At 57.4% G+C, this 12484-nt stretch overlaps 1 protein-coding gene across 1 annotated transcript in view; it reads right to left on the bottom strand.

Annotated features, from left to right (window-relative positions):
• Window positions 1–4211: 4211 nt before the first annotated feature.
• RNF157 (ring finger protein 157) overlaps window positions 4212–12484 on the bottom strand; it is a 23677-nt gene continuing 15404 nt past the window's right edge. The window contains exons 12-19 of the mRNA XM_031059958.1: window positions 12341–12484; window positions 12137–12245; window positions 11828–11939; window positions 11195–11403; window positions 10995–11063; window positions 10455–10503; window positions 8893–9003; window positions 4212–4252 (exon numbers count right to left, since the gene is read on the bottom strand). The exon at window positions 12341–12484 is cut by the window's right edge and continues 30 nt beyond it. Coding sequence (XP_030915818.1) covers window positions 4212–4252; window positions 8893–9003; window positions 10455–10503; window positions 10995–11063; window positions 11195–11403; window positions 11828–11939; window positions 12137–12245; window positions 12341–12484 — 844 coding nt within the window. The remainder of the gene's footprint in view (window positions 4253–8892; window positions 9004–10454; window positions 10504–10994; window positions 11064–11194; window positions 11404–11827; window positions 11940–12136; window positions 12246–12340) is intronic.

The following is a 12484-nucleotide window of genomic DNA, read 5'->3' as shown; positions in this document are numbered from 1 at the left end:
GTAAACATCCTCCGGGCACGCCATTGGCCCGCGCGTTGCCATGGGGACGGGGGCGGGAGCCAGGGATGCCGCGGGACCCCGCAGCCCGGGCCGGAAAGATGGGGAGGCTCTGGGGGACTCTGGGGTGACCTTATCGCGGCTTTTCCGTTCTGAAGGGAGCCGTGACAAGGCTGGAGAGAGCCCGAAGGGATGGGGAGGCTCTGGGGGACTCTGGGGTGACCTTATCGCGGCTTTTCCAACACGTGAAGGGAGCCATGTGGAGGCTGGAGAGAGCCCGAAGGGATGGGACGCTCTGGGGGGGACTCTGGGGTGTCCTTATCGCGGCTTTCTTGCACCTGAAGGGAACCGTGACAAGACTGGAGAGCACCGAGCTCAGCCCCGAGAGATGGGGATGCTCTGGCGTGACCTTATCACGGCTTTTTCACACCTGAAGGGAGCCGTGAAAAGGCTGGAGAGGGACTTAGGGTGACAGGAAAAAGGAGAATGGCTTCAAACCGAAAGAGAGTAGGTTTAGGTTGGATTATAGGACAAAATTATTGTGAGGGTGGTGGAACAGGTTGCTCAGAGAAGCTGTGGATGGAATTGTTCAAGGCCAGGTTGGATGGAGCTTGGAGCAGCCTGGGCTGGTGGAAGGTGTCCTTGCCTGTGGTGTGGGGGGGTTGGAGCTGGATGGTATTTGATGTCTATTCCAACCCAAACCATTTCTGGTTATATGCAAACCTGTGTCCTGCTCTTCCAGAGGCAACCCCAGGCCTTTTCCTCCTACCTGTGCCCCCATCCTCTTTCTTGCTCCTGATGCACCCACAGCAGTGAGGGCAAAGCCAAAGCAGGGCTGGCAGAATCCAAAAGTGAAGGATGGACTCTGCCTTCATTTAATTTTAAAAATTACAGCCACAGGCTTCTCTAAGGAATCCCTGCCCCCTAAATGCTGTTCTGAGACCTTTAACAGGGGCCAGGGAAGGATCTCTTTGAAGGATCTGACCATCTGCAAAGCCATTCCCCCCCAGCTTGTTCAGTCATGGGTGGGACTCGATTATCTCAGAGGCCTTTCCCAATCCGATTGATTCTGATTTTGACTCTGATTCAGCTGCAAGTTGCTTCCCCCACCATCATCAGCCCCTTCTACTAAGCCCAAATTACAACCCCCCCTTACAGTCCTCCTCACCTTCAAGCCTTCAGCTCCCAGCACACATTTTCTTCCCCACCACTGGAGGATTTCTCTTTCATGAGCTCCCAGCTCTTTGTTGCTCCTCTTCTCCCCCAGGAAAAGTTCCCTCTGGGTGTCCCCATCCATCCCAGCACTGACAGGGCCCACCCACACCACACAGCAGGGAGATGCCTCGACCCCAGGCCAGACTCTTCCTGCAGAGGTTTAGTTTGCATTTGCCCTTCCTCCATCCTGGCAGGATTTAGGATAGTTGGGAATGCAGGTTGGGAAGTGGTTTAGGACGTTTGGATCAGCTGGGCTATTTTGGAGGAGGTATCTGGGTGACAGGTGAGTGGGCGCTCCCAGCCAAAAAGGGTTTTTACTCACCAAGTCCCCCAAACCCCGACTGCCCTCACCCTGACCCCACAAAATCACTCTGGACACTTTGTCGACGTAAGATACCCTTTATTAAACATACTCTTAAAATCCAAAACATGCTCAAAGCAAAATCATAAGCAGCAGTCTGGTTTCCTTCCTTAAATCCCTGACAGGTGGGTCACTGCAACGAGCGGCTGTCACCCTCCACCCCGCGCTGCTCCGGCAGCTCCTGCCTGCCCAAATCCCTGCTGGGGGGCCGAGCACGGCGCTGATGTCACTCGTGCCCAAATCCCGTCTCTCCTGTGCCACCCAGAGGATGGATTCCTTGCTCACAGCCAGGCAGCAGCGCTGCTCGGCCGCAGCATCCTCCGGGCTCCTCTCCCTCGCAGCGCCCTCCCGCAGCCACCCCGTGCGTTTGTCTGGCTCCTGCAGCCTTGGGGACACCGCTCAGGGGAGCCAGAAAACCCTCAGGGTCTCTGCTAAGTCCTCCTTGTTCTCTGGCAGCCACAAGCACCGTTGCAGCCTGTGCCAGGGTGCCAGGCCAGCTGTCCTTGTCCCCTTGAAACCACGAGGAAGGTTGGGCCTTGGTAGACGAGGTGCCCCTGGAGCACCAGCCCGATTTTCTCTCCCCTGCCCATGCTGGAGGCTTAGGGAAGAGATGGCTGACGAGGTTTTCTCAGCTCAGCATGATGGTGAACCTCCAAAGCTGCTCCTGTGTGCTGCTGGGGCTCCTTAGGGCTGGGACACCCAGCATGTCCCCAAATGGGCCACAGGGCTTGTCCCCACCAGTTCAGGCCTCCCTGTGTTTGCAGCTCCCACCTCGCATGCCACAGGGTGGCACTTTGGAGATCAAACACCAGCCCTGGGTTCCCAGGGGGGAATGTGGGAGCTGTTGAGCTTAGAAGAGACACAGCCAGCCCAGAGGAGAGAGCAGGGGGATGGCTGGCTCCAAACCCACCTCTGGCAGGACCCACACAGAGCAAGGCAAAGAAAACACCCCCAGCCCCCAAAAGGGCTTCATCCCTCTCAAGGAGCCACAGTCATCATCAGCACAATTTCTCTGCCGTGGGGATGGCACTGGGAACCTGCTTCTACCCCTCCAGGGACCCTGCTGTCAGTGCAGGAACATCTCTGTGCTAAGGTGGCTCTGAAATGCAGCTGTGTCCTGCAAAGAGGAGGAGGAGGTGGCCTTTGCTGCCACAGCCATGTGACAAAACCAGGTGGGGAAAAGGGAGGCTCAGCTCCCACCCTGGGCTGCCCCAAACAGCTCCAGAGCCTGCTAGATTGGGATGCAGGGTCTGATGCTGCTCCAAGTGATTTCTGACTGTCCCTGATGCTCTCTGGAGCGGAGCCTGGCCTCTGACAATGACCCCACCAGGTCCCCAGGGTCTGTGGCTTTATCCTTCCTGCTTTACTATCCCTGTGTGTCTGCCCTTGGAGCAAATCCACTTATGCTGCCAGCCCAGTGCTGGCCAGAGGGATGGGGGCAGCCCCCACCCCCTCATCCACCCCTTGCTACGAAGTGTTATGGGGAGGGCAGGACGGGAGGGATGGGGTGACACTTTTGGCACTTTTTGTTCCAGAGAGAGGGCACAGCCCAGAGCCCTGAGCTCACAGCAGGGTGGAAGACAGAGAATAAATTGTCAATGCCCCAGGGGCTGGTGATGGGGCTGGGGGCAGTACCAGGCCTCCTGCCCACCCCTGCCACCTGCTCCATGCCCTGGGGCCAGGCCCAGGTGCTGCTCAGGAGGAGAGCAGAGGGAGGCGAGTGCGGGGGCACTGTTACTGCCAGTGCATGAATGGGGACATCCCGTGGCATGGGGACAGCCCACGGCAGGGCAGGGGCACGGGCCAGCAAACCTGGGGGGGAGACAGCCCCCCATGGAAGTCAGCAGCTCATGCACCAAGGATGCCAATCCCAACACTCATCCTAGAACCCACAACCCTGAACCTCCCATTGTCCCCACCCATCACATCCCAGAACCCCTTGGTGAGGTGTCCCTGTCCCATCTGCTCCACAATCTGGAGGAGAGGAGCCTGGGGGTGTAAGATGATGGGAAGGGGGCAGGAGGGGACCCCAGCCCATCCCTGTTGCGGCTGGAGAATGGGAATGTGCCAGTGGGGGGCTCCAATGTAACATGGCTTTCAGCCCCCACAGAGAAGTCGAGGTTACCGTCTTTTCTTTTGGAAATCAGTCCTGGTACAGCCGAGGGGTGGCGGTGACGATGCCCAGGGTGCCCAGACACCAGGGTCCCTCTGGGCGGGTGGGGGCTCCGTGCCCCCCGAGGCCGGCACGGGTGCACCGGGCTCGTTTTTCCACGGGGGGCGTGAATTATTCTCCCAAAATGACGCCCACCTCCCCAGCCCCCCGTTGGGTTCTGACTGGGGGGTGCCTGCACTTACCTCTCCAGGCTGGGGGAGCCCCTAAAACCCCCAATTTCTCAGGAATGCTGAGGGCCAAACGGGAAGAACAGCACAACCATCGCTGGGTTTAAATAACCCACATGAAGGGGGTCACCCATGCCCAGCGAGAGGCCACATGCAGGTGCCCTGTGGGGCTGCAGGTCAGGCACCAGGGGATGTCCCCTGGCCGGGGCAGTGAGGGGGCCACCAGCAACGGGTGACAACGCAGTGCCAACCCCCCGGGGGATGGGGCACGGGCAGCTCTGGGGTCTCATGGTCTCACCTATTCCTCAATGTTAATGGGGCAGGAGTCCGGCACGGCGGCTGCGTGGCAGGAGAGACCAGAAGGCACAAGGTGAAGGCGGGAGCGGCGGGGACAAGGGGAGGGGACACGGGGACATGCACACGAGCAGCACACGGGGTGGCAGCGGGGCCCGGGCGTCTCATCCCCTGTGAACAGCTCTGGGGAGGGGGGAGCTGCCACCAGGCACGGGTGAGGGTCCCCATGCTGGAGCCCCCCGGGGTTCGGTGCCAAGGGGAACCGAGGGGTGACATGCTTGTGGTGCAGGGGCAGCTGGGTCCCCCCATGCCTCCTCTCCGGCTGCAGGCAGCTGGGGCAGGGGGCTGGCAGAGCTCGGCCTGTGGCTTGTGTCCCAGCACCAAACCCATCAGAGGCTGCGTGGTGCCCTTAGGAAGGGGGTGCACCCCTAAGGCAGCTTGGCTGCCCCCTCCAGCGAGGCTCAGCCCTGTGCCCAGGGCAGCTCTGAGCTGAAGGACTGTGTGAGGCCATGCCAAGGCCAAGGGCTGAGGCTTTCTCAGAGGGGGAGCAACAAAATCCTGCTGCCTGCTGATTTATGGGAGGTGACAGCTGCCATTTCGAGTGGCTTTTCACGGCGAGCTCAGGCTGGAGAGCAAGGCATGTTAAGTCTGCAGATCCCGGAGGGAATGGATAATTAAACAGGACCACACGTACATGCACACGGAAATCCCATTAAGGGCTTGATATGGCCTAAGTCACTGCAGTGCTCCAGTGCAGAGACCCCCTCGTGCTCTGTGCACCCTTGAGAGACTGCTGAGGAGCAGGGCTGGGGCAGCAGGACATGGTCTGGCCCTGGAGCAGCGTGTCAGCCCTGTGCCCACCCACCCCCTGCCCCTTGTGCTGCTGGAGGGGTCTCCCCTCCTGCCAGCAGCTGGCAGAGCTGCCCTGGGCAGATCAAAATCCATCCAAATCCATCCTGGTGAAACCCAAATCCATCCTGGTGAAACCCAGCTCCCAAATCCATCCTGGTGAAACCCAACCGGCTGGCCTGGCCCACTGCTCACAGCTCAGAGCATCTGTGGCTTTAAACCAAGCAGGAGCCCTCAGGGGATTTCAGGTTTCCTACAGCAGCTCCCCAGCCCCCCCACCTCGGTGCCAGCCTTTCTGGCGGATGTCTTTCCCCAGTTTCTCTTCCCAAAGCTGTTTTTTCACCCTGTCCCCAGCAGAGGCTGCAGTCAGAGGATGCTCTGAACCCTGGGGACAGCCCCTGCAACTCCTGCTCTGCAGGATCCACACAAGGACATGGATCTGTAGGTTTTAGTTAAACCTTGTGTTCTAAAATCCCTGGGATGGGAACTTTTGCCTCCTCACAAAGCTCTTTCCCACCAGATTGAAATCTGCAGAGATTTCAAAAGAAGCTTTGAGGAACCACATCTTGCACCTTCATCCATTGCAGAGAGGACAAAAATCATTATCATTATCATTATCAAATGCCACCAGCTTGGAGACTGTCCAAGACACTTGATGGACTTGGAGATGCAGATTCTGAACACCAGAGATCTCAAGGGCCAGGATGCAGCTGCCTTCCCTACAATCACTGAGTGGGGCTGTCATAGGCTGGCTACAAGCCTGGAGAGATTTTATGAATGATACAGCCAAAACAAAACCACAAAACATGGAACACCCCCAGTCTGTCTTACCATGAGCCTAAAGGACTGTAAATTTAAAGACACAACACTGATCTTAACTCCTTGTGATATGGAAGCTGACTGTACTCTAGAGGGTTTAAGGGTGCCCAGCATACCCTCCACAACTGCTCCAAAAACTTCTCCAAAACCTATAAAATCAACTCTCTGAACATTTCAAAGTCAAATTGGTTGAGCAACAACAAACACTGTTTAATCCTAGCCCTTAAAGAGATGCAGACCCATGTTCCTGCTATCAGACCAAAACATTCATCTTTTACAGGTATCTCCTCTACTGGGTGGTTTTCCTGGCTAAACCAGAGGCTGTTATCTCACACATCTAACTGATATACTGGGAACTGGAATAGGAGTATTGAACAATATCAGTCTTGAAACTCTGACTGATAAACCATTAATTATTTGAACACTACAGATCAACCCTTGAGGTCTTCCTTATCTGCTCTTGGAAACACACAGTGGTCAGCTTCAAATATCAAAACTATCCAAATGCAAATGACCAACTGGCTGATGGTCTGGAAATTGCACAAAGCAGTGTCTTCAGCACTCAGCTGTGTTCCAGCTCAGTTGGGGTTACACTCCAGTTCTGGGATAATCATTGAATGGGAAAAGGGACTTTTATTCATTGAAATTTGAAAAGGCATTTAAATTCTGGTGGTCTTCAATGAAATTTTATGTCCCCATAAAATTTCATGTTTGCCTCAGCAACACAATGAAATTTGAAAAGGCATTTAAATTCTGCTGGTCTTCAATGAAATTTTCTTATGTCCCCATCACTAGCAAGGTCACAGTGTTTGCCTCAGCAACACAGAGTGCTTCTGTATGTACCAAGCACCAAATCCTGGTGGTAGGAATGGGATTAGATCCATTGGAGCACTGAGCATGGGCTTTTAACAATCCCACACATGCATGGCAAACCACTGATGTAGATTGTTGTGTGGTGAGAGAATGACAAGGTATGTAATATTCTGAGAGCCTAAGCTGTGTGTTTGGACACAGAACAGTGTCTATCATTTGGAAATGTCTCCTGATAATGACCCTGAATCCATTCCAGCGTCCATAGGATAAGGGTTTGTGTGTCTAAGAATCCCTTGTGACAATTTAACAGTGGGTGACACAAAGATACAGCTTTGTAAACACTTGAATCCATGTATTTGCAACTTCACCTATAGAGCAGGGCGTGACTTCAGCTACTCCCTACTAAAAACTGCACCAAAACGTGTGTTAGATGTGTTATAGGACATTTTGTCTACAACACCTGCTGGAATGGATTGTTAAAAACTGAGGACACTGATCTACACAAACTGGTCCAACAGCTCAAAAAGGAAATTCAGAAAGCAATGATCACTGTCCATTATTATGTGGAAAAATGCCTTGAATCCTACAGAGAGTGAAAAGGGATGGAGAACACCGTGTCTGCCATTCCCAGGGACCATGGAGAGCCCCAAAACCCCACTCTGCACCTCCTCACCCTCTGCTTTTCCCCACAAGTGCCAAGGCTGGATCACCCCTCTCATGCAGCACAGCTGGTGCTGAGGGCTGCAGCTGCTGGACGCATGGGCAGGTGTGGTGGCCAAAGGATGGAGAGGGCATCCTTGGCTGGGCTCAGCCCAGGGACCAGCTCCTGCAGGCCAGCCCAGTGCACACCTCACAGCAGAGCAAGAATTTGACCCTGTGCTGGAGCCATCTGGGCTGCAAAGCTCCCCCTTCCTCATCCTCCCCCCAGCACAACCAAGAGGGATGCAGTCAAGGATGGCTTTGGCCGCTGCCACAGCCAGGGGATGCTTTGCCAGGCCCTCCAGCAAAGCAGAGGTGCTGCTGGGACACCCCCAGCTCCCTCCCCAGCCCCTTCAGGCCAGCAGGACTCAGCCAGCTGCTGACAGAGGGTGATGGAGAGGACACAGGGCTTGTGTGTTCCTCCCCAAGAGCCTCAGCCGTGTTTCTCCAGCACAGAAACCACCAGGAACGGGCAAGGCAGCAGAAGAGGAGGCTTTCCCAAAGGAGCAGAGGAAAAGAAAGGATTTCTCCTCCCTCCAGTGGGTTTCACCCACCCTCTTGGCTCTCCAGCACCTGCTGCAGGTCTGGGACCTGCCACAAAGTCAGCTGAAGGGGCAAGGCACAGGCAGAGTTGCTTTCAGCTCATCCACAAATGTATTGACTGAGGCCCCATGGAGGGTGCTGTTTTGGCTTTTTGGCTCGTTTCCCCACACACAGGCTGAGGAAGCAGAGCCTGCAGGGCTGGGCAGGGTCCCCAGCCCACTGCCCCCTTCCACAGAGGGGCCAGGGGTGTTCAATACATTTGTCACCTTTGGGCAACTCTGGGCAGGGAAGGGGCACAAGCGTGGGAGGAGGAAACCGTGTTGGCACAGAGCGAACATGAACTTTCACACAGACGGAGGAGCCTGGGGGGAAGGAAGAAAAAAAAGGGATGGAGAGAGGCTGGGAGGAAACAAAAGTGGGAGGAGGGTGGGGGAGAAAGCATGAAGAAATGGGAAAGATGGATGAATGTTGGGGCTCTGTAGAAAGATGACCTGGTGGACACACCCCATCTCCCTGGCCTTGGAGGAAGGACAAGGCAGGCACTCCTGCTGTACAGCTGGACTGCCTGTGGATCACACCCCAGCACTAAATACTGCTGTGCCCACCACAAGCCTGTACCAGGCTACAGCTGTGCCACACAACACCTTCCTCAGGAGGACTGGTGCCTCCTGGGGTGCCAGCAGCCCCCTGGCCAAGGGACAGAGAATCCCAGCAAAGCAAGTCTGCAGCTGCCTGGGGACATCCCAGTCTGGACAGGCCACCCTGACCTATGGGGGGTGACATGGCTGGTGCTCAGCCCCCCAGAGGGACGGCTGGAGGGATTCAGTTATGACAGCCTGGCGGGAATGGTGGGAATGATGGTGATGGGAGAGCAGGGATGGATGCAAAGGGCTGGGGGGATGCAGGGAAGAGTGGAGCTGTCCCCCCCACCCCAAGTTCATGTTCAGCAGACGGCCACTCACCAGGTAAGCAGGCCTCAGAGCACAGTTTATTGTCCAGCGCTCTCACGTGTGCGATGCCCATGTCATTGTTATTGTCACAGCTCAGACCGAGGAAAGCTCCTGTCCTCGGGCCTGGAAGGGAGTTAAGGCAGTTACCGCCGCGGCCGCCTTTGGCACTGGGGCTGGGACTGCTGGGGCTTTTCCTCTCCCCTCCCCAGCCTCTTTCGAAACAAAAAAACGACACAGGAACGATGCGTCGGGGTGGCAGCGGGGGAGGAGTGGACAATAAGGCCTGGGCACGGCCCCAGCTGCTCCTCCCCGCGCAGCGGCCGCATCGGAGGGCAGCGCAGCAGCAACAATGTGGGCATGAGCATGAACCTGCCCAGGGTTCAGCCAGACCTTCCCTCTGGCACAGCCAGGCTGTGGTGGCACCCATCCCCTCCTGCAGGAGCCTCTCCAGCACCAGCGGTGCAGTGAGAGCCGCGGGGATGCCGGCAAGAGGCAGTAGCTGGATGCGTGGGGCAAAAGAAGCCGTAGCCAAGCTTTTGCAGGGGGGATGGAGGCTTTTGGGGATGAGGGAGGGAACTCTGCTTCTTAGCATCACTTCTACAAGAGATCAGCCTCCAGGGTCTTACCTGCATCCATCAGATGCAGGTGACTGAACCTCAGGAGGGATGTTCCCAAATGTGCCAGCAGCCCTGCTGAGAACAGGAGCAGGACTGTGTCCTAAGGAGAGAGGCCATCCTGCTCCCGGAGTTGCTGGGATGCCCATGGATGTCCACCACAGCCCCTGGTTCTCCTATGTGTTATACTTGAGTCTCACCATCAGCACGAGCCTCTCTGCAGGTCAGAGGCCATGATTTGGGGATGGGTGTTCCATGGCTGTTCCTGCTTTCCAGCTTGGCTGAGCATCCGGGTTGGATGGGGAAATAGTTTTGTTGTATTTTTGCTAAAAAGAGACTTGGAAATGTGGGAGGGGGCACACTGTGGGCCTCCCTGTTGCCCAAAAGCAATCCAGGGAGGTTGGTGGCCAATGGCAGGGAGGTGACCACCCCTTTCCCTCTTTCCTTGCCTGCCTGAGTTCAAGGGAGGAGGTGAGAGGAGCCCTCGATGTGCGTGCGTTGACTTGCAAAAGCACATTGAGGACAGGCCAAAGAAAGTGAGGAAAGCATCCCAGAGGGAACAGCTCTGCAGCCCCTTCCTATGGGAATCAGCCCAGACACTGATTTCTACATGGGACAGTCTCAGAGACTGGAGAAAAGACCTTGGTGAGGGAAAAAACACACAGAGAGAGAAGCCTCTTTCCCATTTGGCTCCCTGGAAAAACCTCTGGGTCCTGCACACCAGCCATGGCCTGCTCCATGTCCCACACTGAGCTCTCTGGTCCCTGTGGCTGCCTGGCTCCCCCACCCACTGGTGCTCAGCCCCCCTGGGTGTCCCTGCTGTGGCAGATGTTCCTCTGGCTCCAGGGTCCCCAGGGCTCTCCCTCATGGCAGTGGGGAGCTGGGGACAGCACAGCAACTCCCACTCACAGTGACAGTGAGCTGAAAGCGAGGGGACAACAACAACCCAGGGCCTTTTACCGTCTTCCTGTGTGGGAGAGGCGTCCTCGTCCTCCAGAACGTCGTTGCCCTGTGGCACAGGGAGAGGCAGTGAGTGTTAGCCCAGGGCTGTGCCAGGGGCTGCTCCCAGTCCCTCTGGGGGAACACCCCTGGTGCTGGGGGTTCCATGGAGCAGGACTGGTGGGGCACAGCCCCCCTGCCCCATCCATCCCCAGGGCAGCCCTCAGGGACATGGATGAGTGGGCAGCACATTCCCCAGCCCAGCCCTGGGGGAAGGTGGTGCCACTGCCCAGCTTCTCCCTTCATGGGCACAGCTGGGATCCCCCCAGGGGGCAGGGTGATACCACAGCTCTGGGCACAGCTGAGATCCCCCATAGTGCCAGGTGACACCACAGCTCCCAGTATGGACACAACTGGGATCTCCCCACAGCTCCCTGTATGGGCACAGCTGGGATCCCCCCACAGTGCCAGGTGACACCCCAGCTCTGGGCACAGCTGAGATCCCCCATAGTGCCAGGTGACACCCCAGCTCCCAGTTCCCTGGGGGATGGCTCTGGTTACCTCGGCATCGCGCTCCTCGGCAGACATGCTGACAAAATTCAAATCATCCGGGGACTCCACAGGTGTTGACTGTAGGAGGAAGGTGGGAAAGATGGAAGGAAAACAAAAAGAAAATCTGGTGCCAGTGGTTTTGGAGGAGGAGTTACATGCCAGGGAGAAGCTCTCCAAGCTGGGCTCCACCAACAACCCCCAGTCCCCACCTCTCCATCAGAGGCTGTGGCGCTTGCAGCCGCAGGCGAGGGGGGCATGTCCCCCTCCTCTTCCTCCTCCTCCTCCTCTTCCTCCTCCGTGCCAGGGGCGATGTAGGAGCCAGACATGGAGGACACGGTGTCGGTGCTGAGCTGGGAGTGCTGGCTCTGGGAGGAGGCCATGGACATGACGGACTGAGCCAGGCTGCTGCTCACGGGCTCTGGGGGAGAGCAGGGGCTGAGGGGGCCGCTGGACCCCCCCACCCACGGGTGGGAGTCATGGCACAGCACCCACTGATGGAAGAGGGGCTAATGATGAGGAGCGGGGCGCAGAGGAAGGACTGGGCGCACGCCATGGAGACGTGATGGGTGCAAAGCTGCCAGCAGCAGGTCCCCAGGGCTCACAGCCCCCCATTTCTGGGTCCACAGGGTGACAAACAGGCATGATCAGTGCCCCTGTGATTCCCATCTCCAGGTGTACAGGTGACAAAGCAGAGGTGACACCCTGGGGCTCCATCCAATGTCCATGTCAGGGTAAGAAGGGGCCATGCCACCCCTCTTTGCATCCCCCACAGTGTGACAGTCCTGAGATCACAATGCCACTCTCCTGCCCTGCCAGCACCTATGAGCCCCTCCATGCTGTACCTTCTGGGGACGAGATGGTGGAGGACAGGGGTGTCCCAGTGCACGAGGACTGGTCGATGGCTCCTGATGACGACAGGGTGAGGTTTTCACTCTCTGGGGTTGCACCACATTCCTGGAAGGGGAGCCCATGGGAAGGATGGGATGGGGGATATTCAGCATGGATGGCCCATCTCCTCCAGGCATTCTCAGGGATGGAGGAAGAGCCAGAAGGGGCAACCCCAGCCAGCCCCTCTGGTCCCAAGCCTCCCCCAAACCTGCTGCCCGCCCAGTGCCTCAAGTCCTTACCAGCAGGTTTTGGCCAGTGCTCACCTCCTCATGCCGGGCTGGGGATCTCCTCCTGGCCACCCCCAGCTCTGACTCAGTGCACGACTTCTCATCCTCCTCTTCGGGCAGGATGGAGGAGTTCTGTGAGATGGACCTGGCCAAAGAGGCAAAACAGAAGGTTTCACCCCTGCCCACATCCCCCAGACCCCCTGAGCACCCCCAGCCTCCCGTACCCACGCTAGGACTCACTTGGAGATGCTCTTCTTCAGCTTGAGCCCCGTGGGGCCGCAGTCGGGCAGGCGCTCGAGGGGTGCCAGGGCCCTCAGGGGGGGCAGGGGGCCCTCGCTGCCGTAGGAGGGCAGGGTCCCCACGCCTGGGGGGGCCCCCACGGCC

This window comes from Geospiza fortis, unplaced genomic scaffold (assembly GCF_000277835.1).
Source record: "Geospiza fortis unplaced genomic scaffold, GeoFor_1.0 scaffold244, whole genome shotgun sequence".
NCBI classification, from domain to species: domain Eukaryota; kingdom Metazoa; phylum Chordata; class Aves; order Passeriformes; family Thraupidae; genus Geospiza; species Geospiza fortis.
This window is presented reverse-complemented; position numbering and strand designations above follow the sequence as displayed.